Source organism: Theropithecus gelada, chromosome 20 (assembly GCF_003255815.1).
Source record: "Theropithecus gelada isolate Dixy chromosome 20, Tgel_1.0, whole genome shotgun sequence".
In the NCBI taxonomy this organism is placed as follows: Eukaryota; Metazoa; Chordata; class Mammalia; order Primates; family Cercopithecidae; genus Theropithecus; species Theropithecus gelada.
The window spans coordinates 55,143,395-55,171,092 of NC_037688.1; the positions used below are offsets into that span (position 1 = coordinate 55,143,395).

Below are 27,698 nucleotides of genomic sequence, written 5' to 3' on the forward strand. Positions count from 1 at the left end.
CTACATCTCCCAGGTTCAAGCGATTCTCCTTCCTCAGCCTCCCGAGTAGCTGGGATTACAGGTGCGACACCACCCCCGGCTAATTTTTGTGTTTTTAGTAGAGATGGGGTTTCGCCATGTTGGCCAGACTGGTCTCGAGCTCCTCACCTCAGTGATCCCCCCGCCTCAGCCTCCCAAAGTGCTGGGATTACAGGACTGAGCCACCAAGCCCGGCCTGGGTTTTGTTTTGTTGTTCAGTAGGGTGGAACATAATGTCTAAACCTGGGCCCTACCTACCTGGTGCTCAAAAGTGGAATGACAGTCCCTAGCCAACCTTTCACAAAGGACAGAGAGCTACTCAACGGACTGCTGTACCCTTAAAGACTGGGAACCGGAACCGCGGGTGAGTGGGACTGAATCACAGAACAAGCGTTTTCCACGCTTCGCCGACGTGCTGAGTCCCAAGTTATAAAGACAGGAACATCCAAGCTGCTCTCCTGGGCTGACATGGACGCGAAGGGACCTACAGTGACCTTGGGCCCAGCAGGCAGCGAGTGCAACGTGACTACCCACAGTCCAGCCCCTGGGGCCCAGATCTACAGAACGGACCAGACGTGACAGCCCTTTGGCTGGGGCTGCAGTCCCACGATACACACAACGACTCTGTCTCCGCAGACGCGCCACCAACCACGGAGGCAAGAAACTGCAGAAAATGAAACGAAAGGGAGCCCAGTGCCGGGCGGCGCTCAGCAGCTCCCCCAGCGGCCACCATCGTCAACATCTCCGCGTAGGGGTTTGAACCGCAGCGCGCTTCCAGAGGTCAACGGTTGCGCGGCCCACGCGCGCGCATGCGTCCTGACCAGGGGAACCTTTTCTTGGAGACCCGGAGGCGAGCGCTGGAGGGCGGGATAGTGGCGAGCCACCCGCAGGAGCTTCCGGCGGCGCGTAGTCGTGATTGGTGGAGCCTGGGAGAGGGGGCGGGGCAACGGGGAATTCGAATGGGAGAGGCGGGCCCAAGGAGGGAGGGGAATGTCCGCGGGGGTCTCGACGCAGCAGAGGCAACGCGAGATGGCGGCAGCGGTAGCGGCAGCGGCGGCTACCTCAGGTACTTGAGCCCGGCCTGGGCAAGGCGGGCACCGACGTCTGGAGCTTAGTGGGAGTCATGCGTCGGAGTGTGGTCCAGGTTCCGCGGGTTGTCGCGGAGAGGCGGCCACAGCGCAGGGGCGGGGAGGGGGGGACGGCGAGAGTGTGGGGTCGCGAGTTGGTCGGCCAGCCTGACTCCAGCCTTCTCCCTGTTTCCTGCTTTCTCCTTGGGTCAGTAGACTCGGGTCTCCGGCCCAGGCTCTTGGTTTGAACCCCGCGCACTTTGTGAGCTTCGGTTTCTTCCTCTGTGAAATGGGGGTCATGGCCTCGTCCCTGGAGATGACCTGAATAAGCAAGAGAAGAGTGGCGGACGCTCTAGCCACGAGGACGAGAAGGGAGCCGGAGGCGTGTTTTGGGAAGGGTTCTGTGTGGGACATGGTGTTTGGGTGCAGAGACTTCCCTGAGAGATGCAGGAGGGCGGATTGAGGATCAGACCCGGCTGCTGCTGGGTTTGAGTTGACAGCGTAAGATGCTCTGCGATTACAATAAAACGAAATAAAAGACTGAAGTTTCCTTTCACTCTAGCATGGAAGTGAATGCTATTTTAGGGTTAGAAAGGCTGTTAGGACACCCAAAATCTTGTATGTGAGTATTTGTTTACATGTGCCTGTCTAACCCGGAGACTTAGCCCTTGTCAGTGATGATGGTGGGCGCCATAGTAATTCATTGGAGCCCTCGTTAGCCTCGTGGGGAAACAGACATTTAGGAGAATGCCTAACATGTAGAGCTCTTGCTATGTGCCAGGCACAGTTGTAGGCATTTTATGGTGGTGAACCATTTATTGTCCGCACAATGCTATGAGGTTGTTACTATTACTGTCTTCGTTTTATACAGGAAACTGAGGTTAGTTTGTTCAGATTTAACGCAACTAGTAAATATTGGGGCCTGAATTCGCTCTCAAGGAGTCAGAGTGTAGAGCCTCTGCTCTTAACCATTATGCCCAAGTACATGCTGTCCCTGCTGGCTGAGCAGAGTCTCCCCTTACCCTGATGCACTGTGTCCGGTGCATGGTAGATATGAAAATGCCTGAATATAATGTCCCTTCCTCGAGGAACTTAAAATCTGTTTGAATAGAGTGTCACATACGCAGATGTAATATGAAACACAATGAGAGATGTGTATACACTGAGTGTGTGGAATCTGAAGTAAACCCTTGAGTAGAATACTCAAGGGGAGGACTTCATTCAGGGAGTGATATTTGAGATGGGTTTCAAAGGTTGGATAGGAGTTTGCCAGGCTTTGACTAAGAAGACAAGAACAGCAAGTGTTGTTTTATTTATGATGTAAAAGAGGCCAAAGATGCTCTCTTAGCTCAATTTCCTCATCAAGAGAAGGAAGAAGAGTGAGTGAAATTTAGGAATTGTAGAAGAAGGGAAAATTAATAATAATTGCTAGTCTGGTCCAAGCTCAAGGTTGCTTTTATCATGAAAGGGCTAGACTCTTGTGCTGTAAATAATTGTTTACATGTGGCCCTCCCTCTTCCCTCCTCCCCTGGACTGTGAGCTCTGGGGCAGGAATGGCAGTGAGCCACTTTCATGATGGAAATGAACAAGCCAGTGAGTAGAAGTTGATTCACTACATCTTAATTTTTTTCAGCAAATACTTCCTGAGGGCCTACTCCGCACCAGGTGTTGGGGTTAGAAAGGTGAGCAGGATAAAACTTGTTCTCACAGTTGGCAGTCAGGTGGAGAAAGTGACAAACACGCAATAGTGGGGCGTGACAAATGCTTATGGAGGGGCTAACAAGAGCTGTGGGTGCACCTGATAAAGCCTTAGTGTCTACCAGGAAAGGGTTTTTGGTTTTGTTTTTTAAGAGGAATTAAGATGTGTTTACCTCAGTCACTCCAGGGTGGGGTGGGGAGCAGTGCAGATATTCTAGGGAGAGAGATTAACGTGGACAAAAACCCAAAGGTGCAAGAGAACTTAGAGTTTTGTAGGAAGTGAAGGAAATTCATCATGACTGGTAACTTACACTGCAAGGAAGGAAACAGAGGGAATGACTAGAGGGCAGGGAGACACCTTGCTACCATCAGCAAGGAAGGCTGTAAAGACCATGACCTTGGGCAGAGGTAGTGCAGTGGGAATGGAGAGAAGTGGACTTGTTCAAGAGAGATTTAAAGAAATAGACTTGACAGATGTTAATGATGAATTGATGTGGGAGGTAAGAAACGTTGGAGTTAAAGACTCCCACTTTTGGGGTTGGTGCCATTCATTTACATCAGATCAAAGGAGGAGGCTGCAGAGAGATGGGGAAAGGAGGGTTCAGTTTAGGACAGGTGGAGTTTAAGAGGAGCCGTCTGCCAGGCTCACGCCTATAATCCCAGCATCCCAGCACTTTGGGAGACCAAGGCGGGAGGATCAAGAGATCGAGACCATCTTGGCCAACATGGTGAAACCCCATCTCTAAAATTAATCAAAAATTAGCTGGGTGTGGTGGCATACGCACCTGTAGTCCCAGCTATTCGGGAGACTGAGGCAGGAGATTTCAGTGAGCCAAGAGCGCCACTGCACTCCAGCCTGGCGACAAAGTGAGACTCCATCTCAAAAAAAAAAAGCTGTCAGGGCAGCCATTCAGAATGTGGGTCTGCAGTAGAGTGCTCTTGTGCAGAATGTACAATAGTACTTATCGGCTGTAAGATGTTACTGAAGCCAAGAGGACAGGTGACCTGCCTACTGAGTGGTCTCAGCTGGGGGCAACTTTGTCCCTCACAGGACATTTGGAGATGTCTGGAGAGATTTTTAGTTGTTACAACTTGAGGGTGAGGGTGGAGAATGCTACTGGCATCTAGTAAGCCTGTGCTAACAGTCTAAATGCACAGGACAGCCCCACAACAGGAATTAGCCAGCCCAAAATGTGAGTAGTGCTGAAGTTGAGAAACGCTGGTCTAGAGAAAGGATAGACAGATCCTAGGAAAAGCACTGGAGACTGGTAGAACTGAGGAGTGAACAGAGAACTGGGTAAGACAACCAGGAAGGTGGGGGGCATGGAAATGAAGGGAAAAGTGTGTTTCCCAAGAGTGTTGCATACTTCTGGGAGGTCCAACAGGATTGAGGCTGAGTACGCCTACTGGATCTAGCATTAGAGAGGTCATGGGTGACCCTGCTGAATAGTGAGGGCAGAAGCAAGTTGCAGGGATGGAGGAGTGGGTAGCAAGAGAAAGGGTGTAATAATAACAGCTAGGGACTGAGCAGTTGCTGCCAGGCACTGTGCTAAACATTGTATGTACATTATTACTTTGAATCCTCACATTCCTATGAGATGCAAAGGTGAAGGGGCTGAGGAGCCTGAGGAGGGTTCATATAAAGCACACTGGAGTTAGATCTTCATTTGAAGCTGTCACTCACTAGCTGTTGACCCTGGGCCAGTCAGCTAACCCCTCTATACTGAGGTTTCCTCATCTGGAAAATGGGAGATAGACATTAAAAAGCACTTACTGGCCTTTTACCAAATAACAGATAATGTTCAAAGCACTTTTACATGAATCACCTTAATTACTGTCCTAACAACCTAACAAGGAGGTATTTTTATTCCCATTTTGCAGGCAAGGAAATTGAGGCACTGGGATGGAAAATAATTTCCCTAGGTTATTTAGCTAGCTGTAAATGGCAGAGCTGGGATTTCAACCCAGGCCATTTTACCTTGAATAATGAACCTACCTACTATGTGCTAGTCACTGTGCTGCCACTTTACCTGGCACTTATTTTAATTATCTCTTTTTTTTTTTTTTCTGAGACACAGTTTTGCTCTGTCACCCAGGCTGGAGTGCAATGGCACGATCTCTGCTCACTGCAACCTCCACCTCCCGCATTCAAGCAATTCTTGTGCCTCAGCCTCCCAAGTAGCTGTGATTACAGGTGCACACCACCATACCTGACTAATTTTTGTACTTTTAGTAGAGCCAGGGTTTCACCACCAGGCTGATCTCAAACTCCTGACCTCAGGTGATCCGCCCACCTTGGCCTCCCAAAGTGCTGGGATTACAGGCTTGAACCACCACGCCAGGCCAAATTCTCAAAAAACCCAAGGCCCACCCCCAACCTTATTTTACAGACAAGGAAACCTAAGGTCCAAGGTCACAAACTAATAAATGTCAGAGCTGGAATTGAAGTCCAGTTCTGTCTGACCAGTGTCTACACTCTACCTCATCACTGACTTCCCCTTCCCCTTAGATTGATCACTGCACTTCCTTAAGTGCCTCTACATCTGCCATCTTTCTTCTGCTCTCCTGTGAAAGCAGGCAGAGGAGGGTTCTGCACACATTTTTGACAAGTCAGTGCACCTTAATTCTCTGTCTACACACATGCATCTGCAGGTTTTTACCTGCTTGCTCCTGACTTTCAGGATTACCATGAGGAACAAATGAGAACTACATGTCCAAGTGCTTTGCTACCATAACGTGAGAAATGGTATTAGTAGCCCCATTTATCAGATGATGGAATGGAGGTTCAATTTTTGAAACAGGCCATCTGCTTATGGGCATGCCTGCCTTACTTAGATGTAAGATTCTTTCTTTTTTTTTTTTTGAGACGAAGTCTCACTCTGCCGCCCAGGCTGGAGTGCAGTGGCGCAATCTCGGCTCATTGCAAGCTCCACCTCCCGGATTCAGGCCATTTTCCTGCCTCAGCCTCCCGAGTAGCTGGGACTACATGCGCCTGCAACCACTCCTGGCTAATTTTTTTGTATTTTAGTAGAGATGGGGTTTCATCGTGTTAGCCAGGATGGTCTCGATCTCCTGACCTCGTGATTTGATCTGCCTGCCTTGGCCTCCCAAAGTGCTGGGATTACAGGCGTGAGCCACCGTGCCTGGCCTAGGCGTAAGATTCTTTCTAGGTGTCATCTATCTGCCTTTTCGTCTTGCTGTTTCTGTGTTGGCTACATATACCAGCCAGCCTTTTGCCTTCTGCGAGGCCTATGGCTCCTAGCAACCAGCTGCTGCCACCAGCAAGGAAGGGAAAGAGCTGCCAGGAGCTTTCCCAGTTAGTACATAATAGGGAAGCAATACAGCATCCTATTAAAAGAGTTTTAGAGGGGAAGAGATCTAGGTTTGAATTCCACTATGAGCTACAGTATGTTATCCTCCAACATAAAATAGAGTAATACTCTCCTTAGATGTTTTCAACTCACTTAACCCCCACAAAAAGAGAGGCCTTTTCTTTTTTTAAGTTTTATCTTCATTGTGTTTTCCGATGATACAAAATAATTCAGTTGCCAATTCTTTAATTAAAAAAAAAAAAAGACTTGATTTAATCATCTGAAGCAAATTCAGGGATAAGTTTACATGAGAGAAGAATTGCATGTCGGTGGTTTTTGCAGAACCGACATAATTCCCCATGTTAACGAGAAAGATCATCGTTAACAGTTTGCAAGGGGGGTGGGTCTGTGAGTGTACATACATCTCAATACATATTAGAAACCCCAGTTAAGAAATGGAGGTACACAGGCTGGGTGGGGTAGCTCACACCTGTAATCCCAGCACTTTGGGAGGCCAAGGCGGGCAGATCACTTGAGGTCAGGAATTCGAGACCAGCCTGGCCAACATGGTGAAACCCTGTTTCTACCAAAGATACAAAAACTAGCCAGGAGTGGTGTTGGGCACTTGTAATCCCATCTACTCGAGAGGCTGAGGTAGGAGCATCGCTTGAACCTGGGAGGTTGAGGTTGCAGTGAGCTGAGATCATGCTACTGCACTCCAGCCTGGGTGACAGAACAAGACTGTCTCAAAAAAAAAAAAAAAAAGCACAGAAAAGTCTGGCAATTCGCTGTATGGTTTAGGTTTCGGTCAGATGTCAACCCTTTTAATCCTTAGAACAACCCTGTGAGGTGCTGGTCTACTTCACCCTTGGCAATTCAAAACATATCCTGGGGCAGGCATGGTGGCTCCTGCCTATAATTCCAGCACTTTGGGAGGCTGAGGTAGGAGGATCGCTGGAGCCCAGGAGTTGAAGACAAGCCTGGGTAACCTAGTGAGATTCCATCCCTCTCTCCCTCTTTTTTTTTTTTTTTTTTAAGTGCCCAGCATCACCTGGGAGCTTGTGAGAAATGCAAAATCTTGGGCATCACCCCAGGGAGACTGAGACCAAATCCATGTTTTCACAAGATCCTCCAGGTTATTTTGTCTGAGAAGCCTGCTATACACCCCGCTGGACTTGCTTGTAGAGCAGCGAAGGCACTGAGGCCAAGCTTAGGGGTGTCCATAACATGACCAGGGCAGAATGAACTTCTCTAACATGAGCTGTGGCCCCCAGCCTGCCCAGCAAAGCTGGTCCCTGCTTCTTCTGCCACCACCATACTTCATGCCTAAAAGTGATTTTCTCTCCTCCAGGAGCTGGTCGCTGTCGGCTAAGCAAGATTGGGGCTAGTCGTCGTCCACCTCCAGCTCGCGTAAGGGTGGCTGTGCGACTGCGGCCATTTGTGGATGGAACAGCTGGAGCAAGCGATCCACCCTGTGTGCGGGGCATGGACAGCTGCTCTCTAGAGATTGCTAACTGGAGGAACCACCAGGAGACTCTCAAATACCAGTAAGGTTCAGGCCACTCCTCTTCCCTCATGCCATCACCTCCCTCTCCTAGGCCTGCCCATGTTATCACTTCCCCAGAGAGTTTCTCCGACCTGCCTCCCCAGGATCCTTGCTCCCTCCTTAACACCGCTTTGTTTGCTGAGCCTTCACTGTTCACTAGGAAATGTTCACAGGTGTCCCCCGTGATGGACCCTCTCTGGGATACTGTAGGGAGAGATGAGAGGTTAAATCAGACATATGTTACTATGCACAGAGAGGGAGTAGCAATGAAGGTGAGCAGGTGAGCCCCACGTAGAGGCTATGGGACACAGCGGGAGGGTTGGGGGAACACAGACCAGCCAGCCAGCCTACCCAAGCTGCAGCTGGGTAGTGTCAGAGAAGACCACCCAGATATGGGGACAGAACTCACAAGGGCAGCTACTTTATAATCCTACTGGGGATTTCAAGTTCAAACTCCTTGGGCTGTTTTTCTAGGTGGGGGCTGGCAAACCATGGCCTGCAGGTCAAATCTGATCAGGAGTAAGATTTTCAGTAAATAAAATTTTATCGTTTATTTACATATTGTCTATAGCTGCTTTCTGACTACAGTGGCAGAGTTGAGTAGTTGTAAAAGGAACACATGGCCCACAAAGCCTAAAATATGTACAGTCTGCCTTTTTACAGAAGTTTGCTAGCTCCCATACTAGACCGTTAACAATTTGGGCTTCAGTTTCTTTCCAGCCTCATTCCCTCAACATATACTAAACTCCCTGCTGTGGCCTAAGTTGCAGCTTCTCCACCAGAACGCAGTGAATATGTGATTGGTATGTGGAGTCTAGTCCAGTCGTACGCAGCATCCTCTATATTCCCCGTTACGGTTTAAAATACAATGTTCTACACATGTGGCCTTGTGAAAAAGATTGGGAAGCCTTGCTTTTGTGTTATTCTTTTTTTTTTTTTTTTTTGTTGAGACGGAGTCTCGCTCTGCCGCCCAGGCTGGAGTGCAGTGGCCAGATCTCAGCTCACTGCAAGCTCCACCTCCCGGGTTCACGCCATTCTCCTGCCTCAGCCTCCCGAGTAGCTGGGACTACAGGCGCCCGCCATCTCGCCCGGCTAGTTTTTTGTATTTTTTAGTAGAGACGGGGTTTCACCGTGTTCGCCAGGATGGTCTTGATCTCCTGACCTCGTGATCCACCCGTCTCGGCCTCCCAAAGTGCTGGGATTACAGGCTTGAGCCACCGCGCCCGGCATTTTGTGTTATTCTTGATTCTTAGAGTTTCTTTCTTTGGTCAAAATCTTCCTTCCTTGAGCAGAATCAGTTACTCCTTCAAGAGTGTGTTCTTATCTTCGTTTCCTAAATCACAGCAGTGTGGATGTCTATCCTACCAGACTGCAGAACTCTAAGAGCAAGGATATCAGATCCATCTCTGTATTCCTAACACCAATAGAGAGATGAGGATGGAGTAGGTGTTAGGTGGATGCTTTTTAAGGTCTTTGTACAAGAAAGCAGATAGAGACATTCTCTTAAATCCAAGATCCAGATGAGAGTAGAATCCCCAGCCGGGCGCGGTGGCTCAAGCCTGTAATCCCAGCACTTTGGGAGGCCGAGGCGGGTGGATCACGAGGTCAGGAGATCGAGACTATCCTGGCTAACATGGTGAAACCCCGTCTCTACTAAAAATACAAAAAACTAGCCGGGCGTGGTGGCGGGCGCCTGTAGTCTCAGCTACTTGGGAGGCTGAGGCGGGAGAATGGCGTGAACCCGGGAGGCGGAGCTTGCAGTGAGGAGATCACGCCACTGCACTCCAGCCTGGGAGACACAGCGAGACTCCGTCTCAAAAAAAAAAAAAAAAAAAAAAAAAGAGAGTAGAATCCCTTACCCACCCCCACCCCACTCTACCCCTTACATACACACAGACATACTAATTTCTTTCTTTCTTCCTGCAGGTTTGATGCCTTCTATGGGGAGAGGAGTACTCAGCAGGACATCTATGCAGGTTCAGTGCAGCCCATCCTAAGGCACTTGCTGGAAGGGCAGAATGCTAGCGTGCTTGCCTATGGACCCACAGGAGCTGGTGAGGGAGCCAGAAAAGAAACAGTTATGGGTCAGAAAGGGCTGGGGAACCAGAGAGGAAAATCTCACAGCTTTCTCCACTCTCTCCCCAGGGAAGACGCACACAATGCTGGGCAGTCCAGAGCAACCTGGGGTGATCCCGCGGGCTCTCATGGACCTCCTGCAGCTCACAAGGGAGGAGGGCGCTGAGGGCCGGCCATGGGCCCTTTCTGTCACTATGTCCTACCTAGAGATCTACCAGGAGAAGGTGAGGCCCCGTGCTGGTTGGGAGAGGAGCAACAAAGGGTCAAAGTAAGATCTGGTTCTAGAAAATGAAGCTCTGCTCTAGCAGGGAGGTAAGGTGAGACCTAGAAAGACAGAGGCTGGGGTAGCAGATGGTACAACTCCGAGAATAGAACAGAGAAAGGAAACTGATCCCCAGAAAGCAGCCGCCTCTGTATAGAGAATTGCCCTTCCCCTTCACTGCTTACACAGGTATTAGACCTACTGGATTCTACATCAGGAGACCTGGTGATCCGAGAAGACTGCCGGGGGAACATCCTGATTCCGGGTCTCACCCAGAAGCCCATCACTAGCTTTGCTGATTTTGAGCGGCACTTCCTGCCAGCCAGTCGAAATCGGACTGTAGGAGCCACCCGGCTCAACCAGCGCTCCTCCCGCAGTCATGCTGTGCTCCTGGTCAAGGTGAGGCCACAGACGGGCGAGGACCTGGGAAGCCCAGGAGCCTGAGCTAAGCATGAGACCTTTGTTCTTACCCCAGGTGGACCAGCGGGAACGTTTGGCCCCATTTCGCCAGCGAGAGGGAAAACTCTACCTGATTGACTTGGCTGGGTCAGAGGACAACCGGCGCACAGGCAACAAGGGACTTCGGCTAAAAGAGAGTGGTGCCATCAACGCCTCCCTGTTTGTCCTGGGCAAGGTGGTAGATGCGCTGAATCAGGGCCTCCCTCGTGTACCTTATCGGGACAGCAAGCTCACTCGCCTATTGCAGGTCAGACCCTCCTGTCTCAGGGAAGAAGGGGCTGCAGAAGGAGGTTCTCAGGCCTGCTGTGGGGTGGGGAATAGCGGTTGAGGCATAGGAAGGCTGGGCTTTTGACCCACCCACTGCCTGGTCCCACCCTCAGGACTCTCTGGGTGGCTCAGCCCACAGCATCCTTATTGCCAACATTGCCCCTGAGAGACATTTCTACCTAGACACAGTCTCTGCACTCAACTTTGCTGCCAGGACGAAGGAGGTGATCAACCGGCCTTTTACCAATGAGAGCCTGCAGCCTCATGGTGAGAACTAGGGGAGGCAGGAGTGGAAATGCTGGGTCTGGAAATCAGGGAGTTTGTTGAAACCACCAAGCATCAGTACAGAGGCTGACCACCCCCGATCCCTCTCTCCACCCCATCCTCCAATCATCTAGTCTTGGGACCTGTTAAACTGTCTCAGAAAGAATTGCTTGGTCCACCAGAGGCAAAGAAAGCTCGAGGCCCTGAGGAAGAGGAGATTGGGAGTGCTGAGCCCATGGCAGCTTCAGCCTCTGCCTCCCAGAAACTCAGGTGAGCAGTGGGCCTTGGGTGTATCCCCTTCCTGATGTGTGGCTTAGCAGCAGAGCTGCAATGCCTGTCAGATTCTTGAGCAGAGACAGCTGTGATCTTGTTCCTCTGCCATTAAATTCACTATAGACCGGGTGTGGCGGCTCACTCCTGTAATCCCAGCACTTTGGGAGGCCGAGGTTGGGTGGATCACCTGAGGTCAGGAGTTCGAGACCAGCCTGGCCAACGTGGTGAAACCCCATCTGTACTAAAAAATACAAAAAGTAGTCGGGTGTGGTGGCGTGTGCCTGTAATCCCAGCTACTCGGGAGGCTGAGGCAGGAGAATCCCTTGAACCCAGGAAGCTGAGGTTGCAGGGAGCTGAGATTGCGGCCACTGCACTCCAGCCTGGGCAACAGAGCAAGACTCTATCTCAAAGTAAAGAAATAAATTCACCCCCGGCTGGGCACGGTGACTCACGCCTGTAATCCCAACACTTTGGGAGGCCAAGGCAAGCGGATCACCTGAGGTCAGGAGTTCAAGACCAGCCTGGCCAACATGGCGAAACCCTGTCTCTACTAAAAATACAAAAATTAGCTGGGCATGGTAGTGGGCGCCTGTAATCCTAGCTACTCGGGAGGCTGAGGCAGGGAGAATTGCATGAATCTAGGAGGTGGAGGCTGCAGTGAGCCGAGATCAAGCCACTAAATACTGCAGCCTAGGTGACAGAGCAAGACTCCGTCTCAATAAATAAATACATACATAAATTCCCCCCAGATTCTACTCCGTTGAATCACTAAAGTCTAAGATAAATCTCTCCACATTGCTGCTGCCTTGGGGACCTAAGGAGGCCTCCTCCTGGGGATCCTTTCCATTTTCCAATCTCTTTAGCCCTCAGCAAAACTTCTTGCTTTGGGACAGCAGTTTCAAGGATGAGCATTTTTGCTTCTGGTTCAAGGAGTGATCTGGATCAGATCTTTCAGATCCATGAGAGAAAAGCAAAGGAGACTTGGAAGAGCTGTCCCCCTGAGACCACCTGGTCTGTGTGTCAGTGCCCAGCTTCTCCACGACTCTCTGGGGAGCCAACTGCTGTCCTAACTGCTTCTACCCTCAATCCAGACAAAGCCTCTAAGTCCTTTATGTCACCTCCTGACCCAACTCCGATCACTCCATCTCATGGCCCAGTATGTACTAATCCTCAGGTCATCTCTATTCAGAGGTCTTGCTTTCTGTGTCTGGCCACTTAGCCCTTGTGCTGTTCCCTCCAACCCCCAGAAGCCAGTTGCAGTTTTAACTTTGCCTTGTTTCTACCCCTAGCCCAAATAAAGCCTGTGAACTACTGAACAGAGGTGACCTGAGGAGGCCAAGGGTTAGTGCCCACTCTGTCCCAGGGGGCTACTGTAGTTAAGGAAGATGCCACGCACAAGAAGATGCTTGTGCACTCATGACCCAATCTCTCAGTCTTGTCTTTCCCAAACCATCTGTCAGCACTCTCCACTGCTGTGTGCACCCAGAAATGTGCACAGGTAAGCTCTCTGTCAGACAGGCACTCTGAGTAAGGGGAAGCTCAGAGTGGGCACAACAAACCCAGCATACCCAGAGCTTGGGAGGCTCACAGGAGGGGAAGTTAGATGGGAACGTCAGTATGTGATACCAGGTGGAGAATTTAGAATCAGGAAGGAGTAGCTGCTGCTGCTGTGAGAGCCAGGAAGGAAGAGAGATGACTTCTAGTGTTTGCCCACATATGTTCTGATCCTCTTTTTCCAAGGCACTGGCGTGGAAAGCACAGGAGTGTCCCTGTCCTCCAGGAGCCAGTTCACAGCATAGGAAGGGAGATGCGAGTGTCATGGGAAAGGTGGCATCAAACTGACCTGGAAAGATCATTGATACAGATGTGAGGAGGTGTGGGGCAAGATTCCAGGCAAAATAAATTAATGTTAGACATTGCTGACTGGGCGCGGTGGCCCACACCTGTAATCCCAGCACTTTGGGAGGCCAGGGTGGGTGGATCACTTGAGCCCAGGAGTTCAAGACGAGCCTGAGCAACATAGTAAGATCCCATCTCTACAAAAAAATAAAAAAAAAATTAGCTGGGCTTGGTGGCATGCACCTGTGGACCCAGCTACTCAGGAGGCTGAGGCAGGAGGATTGCTTAAGCCCCGGGGGGGCCAAGGCTATAGTGAGCTGTGATCTGAACACTGCACTCCAGCCTGGGTGACAGAGGAAGACCCTGTCTCAAAAAAGAAGAATGTTAAGCCTTACCATGCTCAGAGTCAGTCAGGACTGTGCTTGAACAGGCCTTCCCTGCTGCCCACAGGATATAGGCTTGGCAGCTGAGGTCTTCAGTGGATTTCAAAGCCCTTCTGAAGATGGCATCTTCTGTGATGTTTTCCCCAACTGCTCCTCCAGATGGTCAGGCATTGCCCTGGCAGTCACTTTATGGTCTCTTGATTTCCTCAGTAGACAGTACTTCCAGGCAGTGTCTTAGATCTCTCATACCTGGCACTGTGATTTCCTGGCATTCCTGAGCAGTCACTTCACCTGATGAAGACACTGCACCCAGAGAAATTGGATGCCTAGCAAGTTAACATTAGGTTCTGGAGCTACATGATATGCCAAGTTAAGGTGTGGTGAGGGGAGTCCTGCTGCTGTAGGTGATGAGGGAGGAGATAGGTGGAGAGCAACTTATTTGTCTGCTCAGCCCCCTGCAGAAGCTAAGCAGCATGGACCCAGCCATGCTGGAGCGCCTCCTGAGCTTGGACCGTCTGCTGGCCTCCCAGGGGAGCCAGGGAGCCCCTCTGTTGAGTACCCCAAAGCGAGAGCGGATGGTGCTCATGAAGACCGTGGAAGAAAAAGACCTGGAGATTGAGGTAGGTGTTTTAGGGATGTGGGAGCTGGGATTCCTGTTGGCCTTGAGAAGCAATACTCGAATCTTCAGACAGGGAAGGACACTCAGGCTGGACTAGAGTCCAGTTTTCTCCCAATACCGGAAGTTCTCCAGCTTCTCCTTGAATGTCCTTAACATGGCTGAACTTTGACAGACAATTGAGATCAGATGTGAGGGGGTGAGAAGAAAAAGTTCAAAGTAAAAGCAACAAATGTTAAACATTACATTTCCTAAAGCCCAGCTCAGTTAATGGAGGACTCTGCTTGAAAAGCCTTTTCCTTCAATATTTGCAGAAGCTTGTTCCACCTCTGGGTAGCCCCTTGATCACAGAAAGCTCTTAATTATGTTAGGCTCCACCGGTCTCCTGGTAACCTCCCATTGGTCCTAGCCCTGTCCTCTGGGGCCTCAGAGCCTTGCATACTCACCCTGATAACCCACTGCCCTTCAGGCTGCCCTGGAGTTGGGTTTGGGTCACATCTCCCTGATCCTTTCCAACAGAGGCTTAAGATGAAACAAAAAGAACTGGAGGCCAAGGTGTTGGCCCAGAAGGCTGAAGACTCAAAGGAAAAGGAGAACCATTGTCCCACGATACTCCGGCCCCTTTTGCATCGCACAGTCACAGTGGCAAAGCCCCTGAAAAAGGCTGTGGTGATGCCCCTACAGCTAAGTAAGTTTGACTCCAGGGGATAGGGGGACCAAGGCAGCTGAGATCCCATAAGGCAGGAAGTGTTAGGAGCAGCTGTCTCCATGTCATTTATGTTCTCCCACCACATACCAGTCCCTGGGAGGGGTGAGGAGGCTCTGAGGCAGCGCTGGGGGTGCTCTGCCCTCGGGTGTTTAGTACAGTGGGATGGACAAACAAGTAGAGGATTGAAGACAATGGAAGACTGAAATTACTTTAAATGCGGGTATAAAAAAGGTCATGTGGAAACACAACAGGTTAACTCAGGGTGGAGGGAAGCTGGGGAATCAGAAATGGAAGAACCGAAGGGCTACCAGGGAGGGTGAAAAGTACCCTTTGCCTTGACTCCAATCAATTCTCAATTCCTACTTTCAGTTCAGGAGCAGGCAGCATCCCCAAATGCTGAGATCCATATCCTGAAGAATAAAGGCCGGAAGAGAAAGGTGAAAGTAGCTGGGGGCTTAGGCTACACCTGGAGCCCAGAAGTAAGGGGGAGTAGGCTCTAGGGGGAGGAGCGTTGGCCTTGGGGTTAAACGAACTGGGTGATGGCAGCCAGTTATTAACAGGCCTCAGCCGGGTGCGGTGGCTTAAGCCTGTAATCCCAGCACTTTGGGAGGCTGAGACGGGCGGATCACGAGGTCAGGAGATCGAGACCATCCTGGCTAACACGGCGAAACCCCGTCTCTACTAAAAAATACAAAAAAAAAAAAAACTAGCCGGGTGAGGTGGCGGGCGCCTGTAGTCCCAGCTACTCGGGAGGCTGAGGCAGAATGGCATAAATCCGGGAGGTGGAGCTTGCAGTGAGTTGAGATCCGGCCACTGCACTCCAGCCTGGGCGACAGAGTGAGACTCCATCTCAAAAAAACAAAAAAACAAAAACCAGGCCTCAATTGCTTACCCCTGGAATGTGGTGATGAATGGGTCCTTGCAGGGCATTTAGGGTGGAAGGCAGTGATATAGATGTACCTCACAGAGCAGATGTTCCACTGTGTAGCCTGGCTTCTGCCCTCTACAAGCTTAAGAGGGAAAACTTAGGGAACCTAAGCACTCAAGAATGAAACCACACGTGCACACGCGTGCATACCCAGAATTGAACACCACTAGAAGAACTACCCAAACACTGAGATGGTTGGGGGGAGGTATCATTTATTTTCTCCCATGTACTTTTGAAAGAGCTTATTCTTTCCCTTTTAGAGATGAGGGACCAGATTTAAGAGCTTATTTTGTGCTTTACATTCATTAACTCACTTGATCTCCACAGCAACTCCATGAGAAAGGTGCTAATATTACCACTGAGTACTAAATAGTACCTCAGTTTCACTAGTTGCATAATGAGAATTAACCCAGAGAGTGACCTGAAGGCGGGATTTTGGACGCAACTTGAGGAGGAGAGGAAGAGGCTGCAGCGCAGGAGGTCGCTGGTGCTGGGCTCCTAGTTTTGGCAGAAGAGCCCAAAGCACTTGGCTGCCCTGCGTGTCACTCACCTCCCTTTGTCTCCCAGGTGGAGTCCCTGGATGCCCCAGAGCCTGAGGAGAAGGCTGAGGACTGCTGGGAGCTACAGATCAGCCCGGAGCTACTGGCTCATGGGCGCCAAAAAATACTGGATCTGCTGAACGAAGGCTCAGCCCGGGATCTCCGAAGTCTTCAGCGTATTGGCCCGAAGAAGGCTCAGCTAATCGTGGGATGGCGGGAGCTTCACGGCCCCTTCAGCCAGGTACCAGCCCACTGGACAGGGACAGGGCAGGGAGCTGGGGAGACCAGGCACCCCTGAGACCCCGTCCCCCATCCATCCTGTCCCGCCAGGTGGAGGACCTGGAACGCGTGGAGGGCATAACGGGGAAACAGATGGAGTCCTTCCTGAAGGTGAGGTCACGGCCCTGCCCCTCCTCTGCGTGTCCTGCGCCCCGCGTCCCTCTCTAACGTCGCTGCCCCCTCCCTCCTGTGTTGCAGGCAAACATCCTGGGTCTCGCCGCCGGCCAGCGCTGTGGCCCCTCCTGACCGTCGTCTCTTCACTCCGCCTTTTTAAATCCTTGTATAACCCCGTGTTGTGTAAATACAGTTTTTGCTCTGGTGCTTCCGCCTGATTTTTGGGGCTGTGGGGGCGGGACCGGGGTGTGACCGCTTGGGGGTGGGCCGCGAGCGAGGCCGGAGACTCCACTGGGCGCCATCTTCGGGCAGCGAGTCAGCGCTGGATTGTAAATAAACAGCTGGAGTGGGGCGGGGAGGACGGTGGCCGGCAGGACGCAAAAAGAGGAAGCCGAAGCATGAGGCCTGCGACCGTTAGGCGGGCGCGCGCTCAGGAATTAGCCCCGCCCCGTCCGTGCCCCCGGCGCGCGCTCCCCCACTCTCCCGCTCGGCAACGACGGCGCCCTTGTGCGCGTGCGCGCGAAATAACGGCCGCTGGCGGAGGGAGGGGGGTGGAATCGTTGGAGGGGGGAAGAGGAGAGAAGCCGCCCTGTCTCCCGCGCGCCCACCACCTGCGCCATCGTCAGCCAATCAGCAGCCGTCTCAGGGGTCTCGCGCTTGGGGCGACTCGGGCTGCTGGGTGGCTCCCCCGTCCCTCCTCCCGCCAGAGTCCCTCTCGCGCCCGCCCCTCCCGCTGGCCACGCGCGCGCTCGCGCTCGCGCCCGCTCCAGCCTCTTGTGTGTCCTCGCGCCCCCCGCCCGCCCTCCCCGCGCGCAGTGTGCTCCGCTCCCCCCACCCTCCCCCCCCCCCCTCCTGCCCGCCCCGCGCGCCTCCTCCCCGGGTTCCCCCTCCCCCACCGCCGCCTCCTCCTCCTCCCGCCCCAGGGTGAGCGCGAGCCACCTCCCTCCCTCCCTCCGCCATGGATCCCAGCAACTGGAGCAGCTTCATCTTCCAGGTAACAACCCCCTCCCCCCGCCCCCACCCCCCTGCCCACACCCCCTCCTGCCCGCCCTCCCTCCCGTCCCACCCCCCCTCCGCGCGCCCGGTGCGCGCGCAGCTGTCCCCCTCCCTCCCTCGCGCCCTCCCCCGCCCTCCCCGAGGCGCCGGCTGGGCGCGCGCGCGGCGGGGGCCGAGGCTGCTCCCTCGCTCCCCCCACCCCGCCCCGCCAGGCTCCAACCGCCGCCGCCGCCGCCGCCGCCGCCGCCGCCGCCCGGGCCCCCGCCCGCCCCGGCGCTGCCCTGGAGACCGCAGACAACACAGACGCCGGCCTCCACTTGGGCGGAGCAGGACCCGACCTAGGATCCCGCGTCCCGAACCGCACCCCTGGCCCTGGCACGGAGGCTGCAAACGGCCGGAATAACGACATCGGGGCAGAGCTGGAGGAGCCCTAGCGCCCCGGGAGAGGCTGCCTCGCCGCCGAACTTCCAGCGCCGGAGGGCAGAGGCCGCCCGGGGCAGGAGATCTTTGCCACAAGTAAAACTACTAGGATACGCGAGGAACTACTACAAATCAAGAAGAAAAGGAACCCAATTAAAGAATGGGTAAATGGAAAGGTATTTCACCAACACACGAGAAATTGAAATGGCCAATAAATATCTGTTTATTGAAATGNCCCGAGCCCGGGCCCCGCGCGGCCCGCGCCCCCGGCCCCCGCTGAGCCCCGGGGGCCCCGCTGCGGCCGAGGCCATGTTCCCGGTGTTCCCTTGCACGCTGCTGGCCCCCCCCTTCCCCGTGCTGGGCCTGGACTCCCGGGGGGTGGGCGGCCTCATGAACTCCTTCCCGCCACCTCAGGGTCACGCCCAGAACCCCCTGCAGGTCGGGGCTGAGCTCCAGTCCCGCTTCTTTGCCTCCCAGGGCTGCGCCCAGAGTCCATTCCAGGTGAGTAGGGCCGGCCGCCGCGGCCCGGGCTGGGGGGGCGCCCGCCCGCACTCGCGGCCCACTCGGCACCTTGTTTCCGTAGGCCGCGCCGGCGCCCCCGCCCACGCCCCAGGCCCCGGCGGCCGAGCCCCTCCAGGTGGACTTGCTCCCGGTGCTTGCCGCCGCCCAGGAGTCCGCCGCGGCTGCTGCGGCCGCCGCTGCCGCTGCTGCCGCCGTCGCTGCCGCGCCCCCGGCCCCTGCCGCTGCCTCCACGGTGGACACAGCAGCCCTGAAGCAGCCCCCGGCGCCCCCTCCGCCACCCCCGCCCGTGTCGGCGCCCGCGGCCGAGGCCGCGCCCCCCGCCTCCGCCGCCACCATCGCCGCGGCGGCGGCCACCGCCGTCGTAGCCCCAACCTCGACGGTCGCCGTGGCCCCGGTTGCGTCTGCCTTGGAGAAGAAGACAAAGAGCAAGGGGCCCTACATCTGCGCTCTGTGCGCCAAGGAGTTTAAGAACGGCTACAATCTCCGGAGGCACGAAGCCATCCACACGGGAGCCAAGGCCGGCCGGGTCCCCTCGGGTGCTATGAAGATGCCCACCATGGTGCCCCTGAGCCTCCTGAGCGTGCCCCAGCTGAGCGGAGCTGGCGGGGGAGGGGGAGAGGCGGGTGCCGGCGGCGGCGCTGCCGCAGTGGCCGCCGGTGGCGTGGTGACCACGACCGCCTCGGGGAAGCGCATCCGGAAGAACCACGCCTGCGAGATGTGCGGCAAGGCCTTCCGCGATGTCTACCACCTGAACCGACACAAGCTGTCGCACTCGGACGAGAAGCCCTACCAGTGCCCGGTGTGCCAGCAGCGCTTCAAGCGCAAGGACCGCATGAGCTACCACGTGCGCTCACATGACGGCGCTGTGCACAAGCCCTACAACTGCTCCCACTGTGGCAAGAGCTTCTCCCGGTGTGCACGGGGCCTCGGCCGCCCGCTAGGCCGTGGGGAGGGAGGGGCGGCCGCCCGCTAGGCCGTGGGGAGGGAGGGGCGCGACGGAGGTGGCCTGGCCGTTGCTCGTGGGGAGGGAGGCGGCCGCTGAGGTTGGGGAAGGGGAGCCCCTCCCAGGGCGGAGGGAGGAAGCCTCTCCCGGTTACCAGGGAGCAAGGGGTGGTCCTTTGTCAAGGAGGTGGGCCTTGGGGTTGACGGAAGCTTTGCGTGGGAGGAGGCGGCGGCGGCAGCGGCTGGGTTCCAGGGGAGGGATTTCCTGCCGAAGTGGCGCTGTGACGGCCCGGGCTCCGGGAGGAGGCGCAGGGATCCCCGGAAAGGCCTGTGGTGCAGGTTGGCGGATTTGGGGCGCACCACCTGCGCCCTAACCCCAACCCCAACGTGTCCCCAGGCCGGATCACCTCAACAGTCACGTCAGACAAGTGCACTCAACAGAACGGCCCTTCAAATGTGAGGTAGGAAGCCCGCCTCCTCCCGTCCTGGTTTTCATGATTTTGATCCTCATGGTAGCTGTCTGAGTTCAGCCTCTCAGACCCCCTTTTTCTCTCTCTTCTTTTTGCCTTTTCACTCCATTTTCTCATCCCTTTTTCAAGGCCTCATCATGTCACTCCCATTTCCTACAGATCAAAGATCCCCAAGGCTCTGATACCTTTAACCTCTTGCTCCCCCCTCCCCAGCCCGCCAAGCTTTAACTCTCCTGTGACACCCCCCACGCCCCTCCCCCCTCCCCAGAAATGTGAGGCAGCTTTCGCCACGAAGGATCGGCTGCGGGCGCACACAGTTCGACACGAGGAGAAGGTGCCATGTCACGTGTGTGGCAAGATGCTGAGCTCGGCTTATATTTCGGACCACATGAAGGTGCACAGCCAGGGCCCTCACCATGTCTGTGAGCTCTGCAACAAAGGTACATGCCGAGGACTGCCGGGAGGGCCAGGGGCAGAGGGTGGGCGCCTGGCCAGACGCCCTGCCACAGATACGGGCTAAGGGTGCTGTAGCCAAGAGCTCGTGGCGTCTAGAGTTCTCCAAGAGGTCAAGAGAGCAGCGGGGGACACCTGAATGAATGTTGTTAGACTCTTAAGAAGTCCTGGCTGGAGGAGAGATCTGCCAGAGAGGTTGAACCTCCTGGGCATACGTGGGGAGAGCGGGAGTGGAACTTGGCTGCTCTGGGGAAGGGAGTAGTCAAGAAAGCCAGTTCCAAGGGTCACAAGGCAAGGTTTCCGCCGCGCAGCCACAAGGTCTTGTCTCCAGCTCCTGGGGCAGGTGTAGTAGTACACGGGCTGGGATTTACCAGCACGCACCCTGCACGGGTAGCAGAGAAAGCTGCCTTCAGTCAGACTCACCGGTTAACTGGGTTGAGACCGCGGGGCACTGGAGGGAGGGGGACACAGCCGTCTCTGCTGAGGGTCAACCCTGCCATTGGCTAGGAGTCAGTGTCCTGTCATCCTGGGAGAGGTCTCCCGGCCATGGAGAGTGAGCTCTGTAGGTACCAAGGCTGAGAAGCGGGCACCACGCAAGCCACGCCCCAGGCTCAGGGAGGGGCTGCTGTGCCCACCAGCCCCAGCAGAGCAGTTAACCCCAGGCTACCAAGGATGCCGTGGGAGGAGGACAGGGCCATCTGAGGAGGGCATCCCCCGCCTAGGAGATCAGCCCCGTCTCTGGGGTCTCCGCCTGGCTGACCCCCGCCCCATCCCAATCCACCCCCCAATAGGCTTCACCACGGCAGCATACCTGCGCATCCACGCGGTGAAGGACCACGGGCTCCAGGCCCCGCGGGCTGACCGCATCCTGTGCAAGCTGTGCAGCGTGCACTGCAAGACCCCTGCCCAGCTGGCCGGCCACATGCAGACCCATCTGGTGGGGGCCGCCCCCCCTGTCCCGGGAGACGCCCCCCAGCCACAGCCCACCTGCTGAGGGGGACCCCACACCCACCAGGCAAGGCGTGGGGCATGGCTGGGGGGCGGGATGGGGGGTGTGGGGGACAAGGGGGCTCAAAGGGCCCGATAGGGGATCTCAGGAAGGCGAGGGACGCCCATGTACCACTCAGGCTAGGGAGATTTCTGGGCACAGGGAGGACCTTTGAGGAGAACTGCTCTGTCTGGGTGAGGATGCAGGCCGAGGCCTCTGGGAACCAGATAGGAAGTGAGCAACGGCTGTGTCCCAGGGGAAGCAAACTGGGAAGGTCTGGGGTGAGGGCAAGGCTTTTGCCATTCAGATCGCGCTGTGATCCGTGGTGTTTTTCGTGTGCAGGTACTGGTGAGGTTTGTCCAATGGCGGCAGCGGCGGCGGCGGCGGCGGCAGCAGCAGCGGCAGCAGCAGCAGTAGCAGCCCCTCCCACAGCTGTGGGCTCCCTCTCGGGGGCGGAGGGGGTGCCTGTGAGCTCTCAGCCACTTCCCTCCCAACCCTGGTGAGCTCCAACTTGGTTGCGGGGGAGAGGGGAGAATGGAGTAGAGTTCCCTGGTGCAGGCTCCTCTCCCCCCTCTTTTCCCACCAACTCCTATTTCCCCACCAACCAAGGAGCCTCCGGAAGGAAAGGAGGAAGAAATGTTTTCTTAGGGGAATTCACTAGGTTTTAACGATTTGTTTCTCCTGCTCCTCTCTTCTATCAGACCTGACCCCACACAAACCTGTCCCCTCGGTTGTGTTGAAGTCCCCTGGACAGTGGGCAGGGTGGCAGAGGACACGAGCAGCCACTGCCCGTACCCCCTCTCCTCTCTGTAAGCCCATGCCCTGTTCTCCCAGGGACTTGTGAGCCTTTTCCCTCGAAGGTCCTCTTCTCTCCTTCCAGTCCTCTCCCCCTGCTGTCTGCAGCCCCTCCCCGGGGAGTTGGTGCTTTCTTTTTCCCTTTTTTTTTTTCCAGGGGGAGGGAGGAGAGGAAGGAGGGGGATCAGAGCTGTCCCAGAGGGAAAGCGGTGAGGTTTGAGGAGGGGCAGAAGCAGGGCCGGCAAAGGTTGTACCTTCATAAGGTGGTATGGGGGTTTGGGGTCAAGCCCTGAACATCGTCCTGCTTGAGAATCTGTCAGGGGAAAAAGTCAAGGGGAGCAGAAGGAGGAGCCAGGAGGGCCAGAGGCAGAGAAGAGATGGAGTCTTAGGGGCCAGGGTGAGCGAGGGATCCAGGGCCTAGAGGTGCTTCCTGGGGGCGGGGGAATGCAGCCAGTGTCCCCCTCCCCTTTTCCACCCCAGCTCCAGCCCTGGTCTTGTCTTTTCATCCCTCTTCCCCACGACAGAAGTTGTGGCCCTGGCCATGTCATCGTGTTCCTGTGTCCCCTGCATGTACCCCACCCTCCACCCCTTCCTTTTGCGCAGACCCTATTACAATAAATTTTAAATAAAATCTTGTTTCTGGCTCTGGATTAAATGAATTGCCATCACTAAGCACCTGCCCCCACCCCCAAGGGTTTGTTCTCGGCCAGGTGTCTTATCAGTCCAGCCTTGCTCTGCCCTGTGCGGCTGTGGGGTTCTGGCTCCGCCCTCCCCAGGGGCAGCCTTACTGGCGGCAGCACAGATTTAGGGCGGGGCCAAGGCTGTGGCTGTGGAGAGCAAGTTCCAGGTCTCTGGGGAATTCCCAATCGGGACAGGCCCAGAATAGCCCCTGGAGGTTTGAAGAGGCCCCGTTAGAAACCCAAACAGCTGCCAGACAGGAATGCCGCCATCCCCCGTCCACACCCATGACCGCTGCTCAGCCCCCAGCCGCATCCCTGCCTGCGCGCGTTACGTCCCTGAGGCCATGGTGGGTGGATGCGGCTGCGGAAAGGCTGGGGAGTCCGAGCCCTAGGACTGAGAGCAGCGAGGTAGAGAATGAAAGCTGCACCTGTCCCTCATTCTGGGCATAGGCCACCCCGTGTTTACACGGGCTCTTCTGCCCAGCTTCTCCTGCCCCTTGGAATTTCCTTTCCTGTCCCCGCTCCGTCCTTTCCAGGGCCCCTTTTTCGAGCCTTCCAGCGCTAGTTTCTGCTGCTCCTTTCTGTAGGGTCCATTCTCTCGAAACCCCACCCTGCTCCTCCTCTGCAGCCTCCCCGTGTCTTGCCCCATCTTCCTTCCCCTCCTCCTGCTCGTAGAGGCGCCTCCACCCGGTCCTGCCTGTCTCACTGGTCCCGTCTCCTCGCAGAACCCGCTCCGTTTTCCCCAACCCCCGTCTCTTCCAGGGATCCCGGTGACCGTTGGCGGGCGGGGCCGGGGACTTAGGAAGGAGGCGGGGGGCCCCGCCTGGAGGCGCGCGTGGGAAGGGGCAGGGAGGGGGCGCGAGTGGTCCACGGGCCGGTTGCCTGGGTAACGCGTGGCTCCCTTGGGCTGGCGGGAGGGGCCGGAGGCTCGCGAGGGGCGGGGGCGGCGCGCGACGGCGGCGGAGCGTAGGGGAGGGGACCGGAGAGGAGGGGATGAGCACACGGGAGGGGAGAGGAGGGAGACCCGCCGCCTCCCTCCCTCCCTAGCTGACTTGCTCTCTCCCGGGCTGCGGCTGCTGCAAAAGCCAGCAGCGGCAGCGGGAGCTGTCCGGAGGCCGGCGTCGAGGTGAGACCCGGGCAGACTGAGGCTGCGGGTAGGAGTGGACCGACCGACGGCCGACGCCGGGCGGGCTGCACGGGAATGCGGGTGTCTAGAGGGCTGGTGGTGCTGGGCGGGCTGAACCCTTGGGAGGAGGCGCCAGCCCACCGAAGGCGAGGGAAGCCCCGGGAGAGGGGCTGACAGGGGATCGGAGGAAATAACCAGGTCCCCCAGGAAGAAGCGGGGGCGTCCTCGCCCTAAACGCGCAGCAAGAAAACCCGCACCGCCTGGGCGCCCAGGGAGGAGGGGAGGATGCAGAGGGAGTGGAATGCGAATGTCGGATCCTCTGCCTAGTCTGCCTGTCGGAGTGCTGTTTGCACAGCTCGTTAATTTTGGGGTGCTGGGATCTGAGAGTCTGGATCTTGTTGGATGGACCCAGGGAGAGACCCTGGAGAAGGTCCTGTTTACAAAAGGGTTAATCTTCCCCAGGGCTCTCCAAGCAGAATACTTTGAGTAGAGCACTCCTCCCCCAGGGATGTCCCACCCTAAAGCAAAGGAAACCCCAACTTTCTTCCTCTCCCTCGAGGCAGTGCAAGGCTGGCCCTGAGACAGGAATGTGGCCCAACTGGGCCTGCAGTGCTGAACACTCTCTTCCCTCCTCACCCCAAGCCTATCTCCTCCTCTTCCAGGGTTTGCCGCTGTCTCTGCTATTCCATCCTCCCCAAAGGGGCTCTCTCCCCTCTCCCATCTCAAGATGGCAGCCAGCAGCTCTGAGGTCTCTGAGATGAAGGGGGTTGAGGAGAGTCCCGAGGTTCCAGGCAAAGGGCCTGGCCATTCTGAAGCTGAAACTGGCCCTCCCCAGGTCCTAGCAGGGGTACCAGACCAGCCAGAGGCCCCGCAGCCAGGCCCAGACACCACTGCAGCCCTTGTGGACTCAGGGCCCAAGGCTGGGCTGGCTCCAGAAACCCCAGAGACCCCCGCTGGGGCCTCAGAAACAGCCCAGGCCACAGACCTCAGCTTAAGCCCAGGAGGGGAATCAAAGGCCAACTGCAGCCCCAAACAGCCATGCCAAGAAACAGTGTCCAAACCAGAAGTGAGCAAAGAGGCCTCTGCAGACCAGGGGTCCAGGCTGGAGTCTGCAGCCCCACCTGAACCAGCCCCAGAGCCTGCTCCGCAGCCAGACCCCCAGCCAGATTCCCAGCCCACCCCCAAGCCAGCCATTCAACCAGCGCTCCCTACCCAGGAGGACCCCACCCCTGAGATTCTGTCTGAGAGTGTGGAGGAAAAGCAAGAGAATGGGGCAGTGGTGCCCCTGCAGGCTGGTGATGGGGAAGAGGGCCCAGCCCCTGAGCCTCACTTGCCACCCTCAAAAAAATCCCCCCCAGCTAATGGGGCTCCCCCCCGAGTGCTGCAGCAGCTGGTTGAGGAGGATCGAATGGGAAGGGCGCACAGTGGGCATCCAGGATCTCCCCGAGGTAGCCTGAGCCGCCACCCCAGCTCCCAGCTGGCAGGTCCTGGGGTGGAGGGGGGTGAAGGCACCCAGAAACCTCGGGACTACATCATCCTTGCCATCCTGTCCTGCTTCTGCCCCATGTGGCCTGTCAACATCGTGGCCTTCGCTTATGCTGTCATGGTGAGCCCCATGGGACCCTGGTCCAGGCCTGCTGTGGCTCCCAGCTTCCCGCCAGTGCTGTGACAGAGCCCCAGGAGTAATCATGCCTTCCTTACCCTCTCCTGTCTGCATGGATCCCACCTCCCCAATTCCAGGGCCTTTGTTTGCCTCTCCCTAGGACCTAACCCTCTGAGCCACCACTGCCCTGCCCCTTTGGGTGGGAGGGATATGGAAACACATGTGTGTCACAGCCTCGCTGACCTGTGCCCTCCTCCCCCTGCCCCTCCACTCCTTCCTCCCTTACCCGCCATCCATGGGGCTGGCCTCTCTCTTCTGGATGACTTTTCCACCTGATCCCTTCTGGGCTGGCTTCTCCTGACCCCGGCCATGTGCCTCCACCCCTCGCCCTAATCCCAGTCCCGGAACAGCCTGCAGCAGGGGGACGTGGACGGGGCCCAGCGTCTGGGCCGTGTGGCCAAGCTCTTAAGCATCGTGGCACTGGTGGGGGGAGTCCTCATCATCATCGCCTCCTGCGTCATCAACTTAGGCGGTGAGTGGGGGCTTGGGACAGGCAGGGGAGGAATGGAAGGGTTGGCAAGGGCAGCTTTACTAACCCCTGCCCCTGCTCTCTCCTGTCTGTCCTCCTTACCTCTCCTTTGTCTCTCCTTGTCTCCCCCTCCCCCCTGTCTGTCCTTCCCTCTCCTCTCCCACAGTGTATAAGTGAGGGGCTCTGCCCCACATCCCAAGACTTTTCTTCCTGTTGGGAGCTGCCTTGGGCCCATCCCTCCCCTGGGGGGAGCCCAACTGATGGCCCTGGCCCCCACCCCTAAGGACCAAGGGAGCCTGAGCAGCCTTGTTTACAGCTTCTGTCCTGCTCCTGCATCTTGCCAGGCTCCTCTGCCAACTGTAGGCCTCCCTCATCCCTGCACTGGTTCCAACCTCCCTGCACTTCTGCCTGCATCCCCTCCAGCCTCTTGGCCCCCTATCCCTGCACTTCTGGAAACCTCCCTGCACTCTGGAAACCTCCCTGAACACCTCCACAACTCTGCGCTCTCAGCCTCCCTGCATCTCTCCTGGCCTCCCTGCACTTCTTCCTGCCTCCCAAATTCTCTGGACCTCCACCCTGGCCTCCTCCCAACTTCCATTGTCTTGGCATCTCTCAACCCTCAGTCCTCTCTTCCTTCCCTTATCATCTCCCCTTTCCTCTCCACGTCCCTCCCCCTTCCTCTTCCTGCCTCCTCATCTCCCTTAAGCATCCTCTTCTCCAACCTCCCGTCACCGTTTACTCTGCAAAAATGACAGCACTTAGATGAGGCTTGGGGGCGGGAAGCAGTGTTGGGAGAGGGCTCCCCAACCCCGGGCTCCGACTGTTCTCTGCTGGGACCACCCAGGGTCGGACACCCAAGGGTGTCTTGCAGGTCGTAGAGCTGGCAAGCCGGGCCTCGTGTGGGGACTCGGGCGAGGGTGGCGAGCACTGGTTCCTAACGCACGCCGGGGAGAAGGGAGGGACGCGGCGCTGACCCCTCCAGGTCAGCTGGAGTTGACCCGCCCACCTGGGCTTTTCAACCCCAGTCCACGAGTTTTTTTTTGAAGGTGTCGGGCTAGATTCATTCACGTGCTTCGTAACGAAAGAATCCAAAAAATAGGACCAAAGCGCCCACTGGCAGGAGCGAGGGCGGGGTGGGGCGCTCTATAATTATTTTCTAAGCTGACGGGGGAGGTTTGTTGCACGCGACAGCCCGCTGAGGAGGCGGGCACCGAGCTACAACGCGGTTCGGATTTGGCGGGGTTTTTTTTCCACAAAAAAAAAAAAACTAAAATTCTTAAAAAAAAAAAAAAAAAAGGCTATTATCAAACTGATTTCTCCCTTTTTGTATGCCGGATGCTGCATGAGTCTGAAACACCAATAAACGGAGACTGCATGAGACTCGCCTCCAGTTTCGGTTGGTTCCTGCGTTCGTCCCGCCGGCCCGGCGGTGCTGCCTCTCTTCCGGCAGAACCTTATTGGGTGGTATGCGCATGCGCCGTCCCGTTGGCCATCTTTACTGTGGGCTGAAGCCTGCGCGCCTACTC

The 27,698-nt window shown here is 56.0% G+C and overlaps 3 protein-coding genes across 11 annotated transcripts; all 3 read left to right on the forward strand.

The window, feature by feature from the left end:
- Positions 1–16,855, forward strand: KIF22 (kinesin family member 22). 5 transcript variants are annotated; one of them, XM_025370871.1, is made up of 15 exons: positions 962–1,084; positions 2,719–2,767; positions 7,446–7,641; positions 9,567–9,694; positions 9,786–9,940; positions 10,168–10,377; positions 10,454–10,684; positions 10,818–10,971; positions 11,103–11,238; positions 13,915–14,083; positions 14,599–14,767; positions 15,158–15,225; positions 16,284–16,496; positions 16,586–16,645; positions 16,733–16,855. In XM_025370871.1, exons 3-15 carry the CDS (start codon positions 7,580–7,582, stop codon positions 16,778–16,780), a joined length of 1,803 nt encoding a protein of 600 aa, XP_025226656.1. In that variant the 5' UTR covers positions 962–1,084; positions 2,719–2,767; positions 7,446–7,579; the 3' UTR covers positions 16,781–16,855. The 5 variants fall into 5 exon arrangements, with proteins under 5 accessions (XP_025226655.1, XP_025226653.1, XP_025226656.1 ...); XM_025370870.1 differs by lacking the exon at positions 2,719–2,767 and having other exon boundaries at positions 1–1,084; XM_025370868.1 differs by lacking the exon at positions 2,719–2,767 and having other exon boundaries at positions 1–1,084; positions 15,158–15,267; positions 16,733–16,853.
- A 702-nt stretch (positions 16,856–17,557) lies between these two features.
- On the forward strand, positions 17,558–22,884 carry MAZ (MYC associated zinc finger protein). Of its 5 annotated transcripts, none has more exons than XM_025369881.1 (6): positions 17,558–17,642; positions 18,479–18,565; positions 18,648–19,498; positions 19,926–19,989; positions 20,267–20,438; positions 21,782–22,884. In XM_025369881.1, exons 1-6 carry the CDS (start codon positions 17,607–17,609, stop codon positions 21,940–21,942), a joined length of 1,371 nt encoding a protein of 456 aa, XP_025225666.1. In that variant the 5' UTR covers positions 17,558–17,606; the 3' UTR covers positions 21,943–22,884. The 5 variants fall into 5 exon arrangements, 4 of the variants coding, with proteins under 4 accessions (XP_025225666.1, XP_025225665.1, XP_025225664.1 ...); XM_025369879.1 differs by lacking the exon at positions 17,558–17,642 and adding an exon at positions 21,243–21,466 and having other exon boundaries at positions 18,306–18,565; XM_025369880.1 differs by lacking the exon at positions 17,558–17,642 and having other exon boundaries at positions 18,304–18,565.
- Positions 22,885–23,089: 205 nt separating this feature from the next.
- Positions 23,090–27,552, forward strand: PRRT2 (proline rich transmembrane protein 2). Its single transcript, XM_025369883.1, has 5 exons — positions 23,090–23,261; positions 23,677–24,040; positions 24,703–25,646; positions 26,043–26,175; positions 26,339–27,552. Exons 3-5 carry the CDS (start codon positions 24,768–24,770, stop codon positions 26,347–26,349), a joined length of 1,023 nt encoding a protein of 340 aa, XP_025225668.1. The 5' UTR covers positions 23,090–23,261; positions 23,677–24,040; positions 24,703–24,767; the 3' UTR covers positions 26,350–27,552.
- The last annotated feature ends 146 nt before the right edge of the window (positions 27,553–27,698 follow it).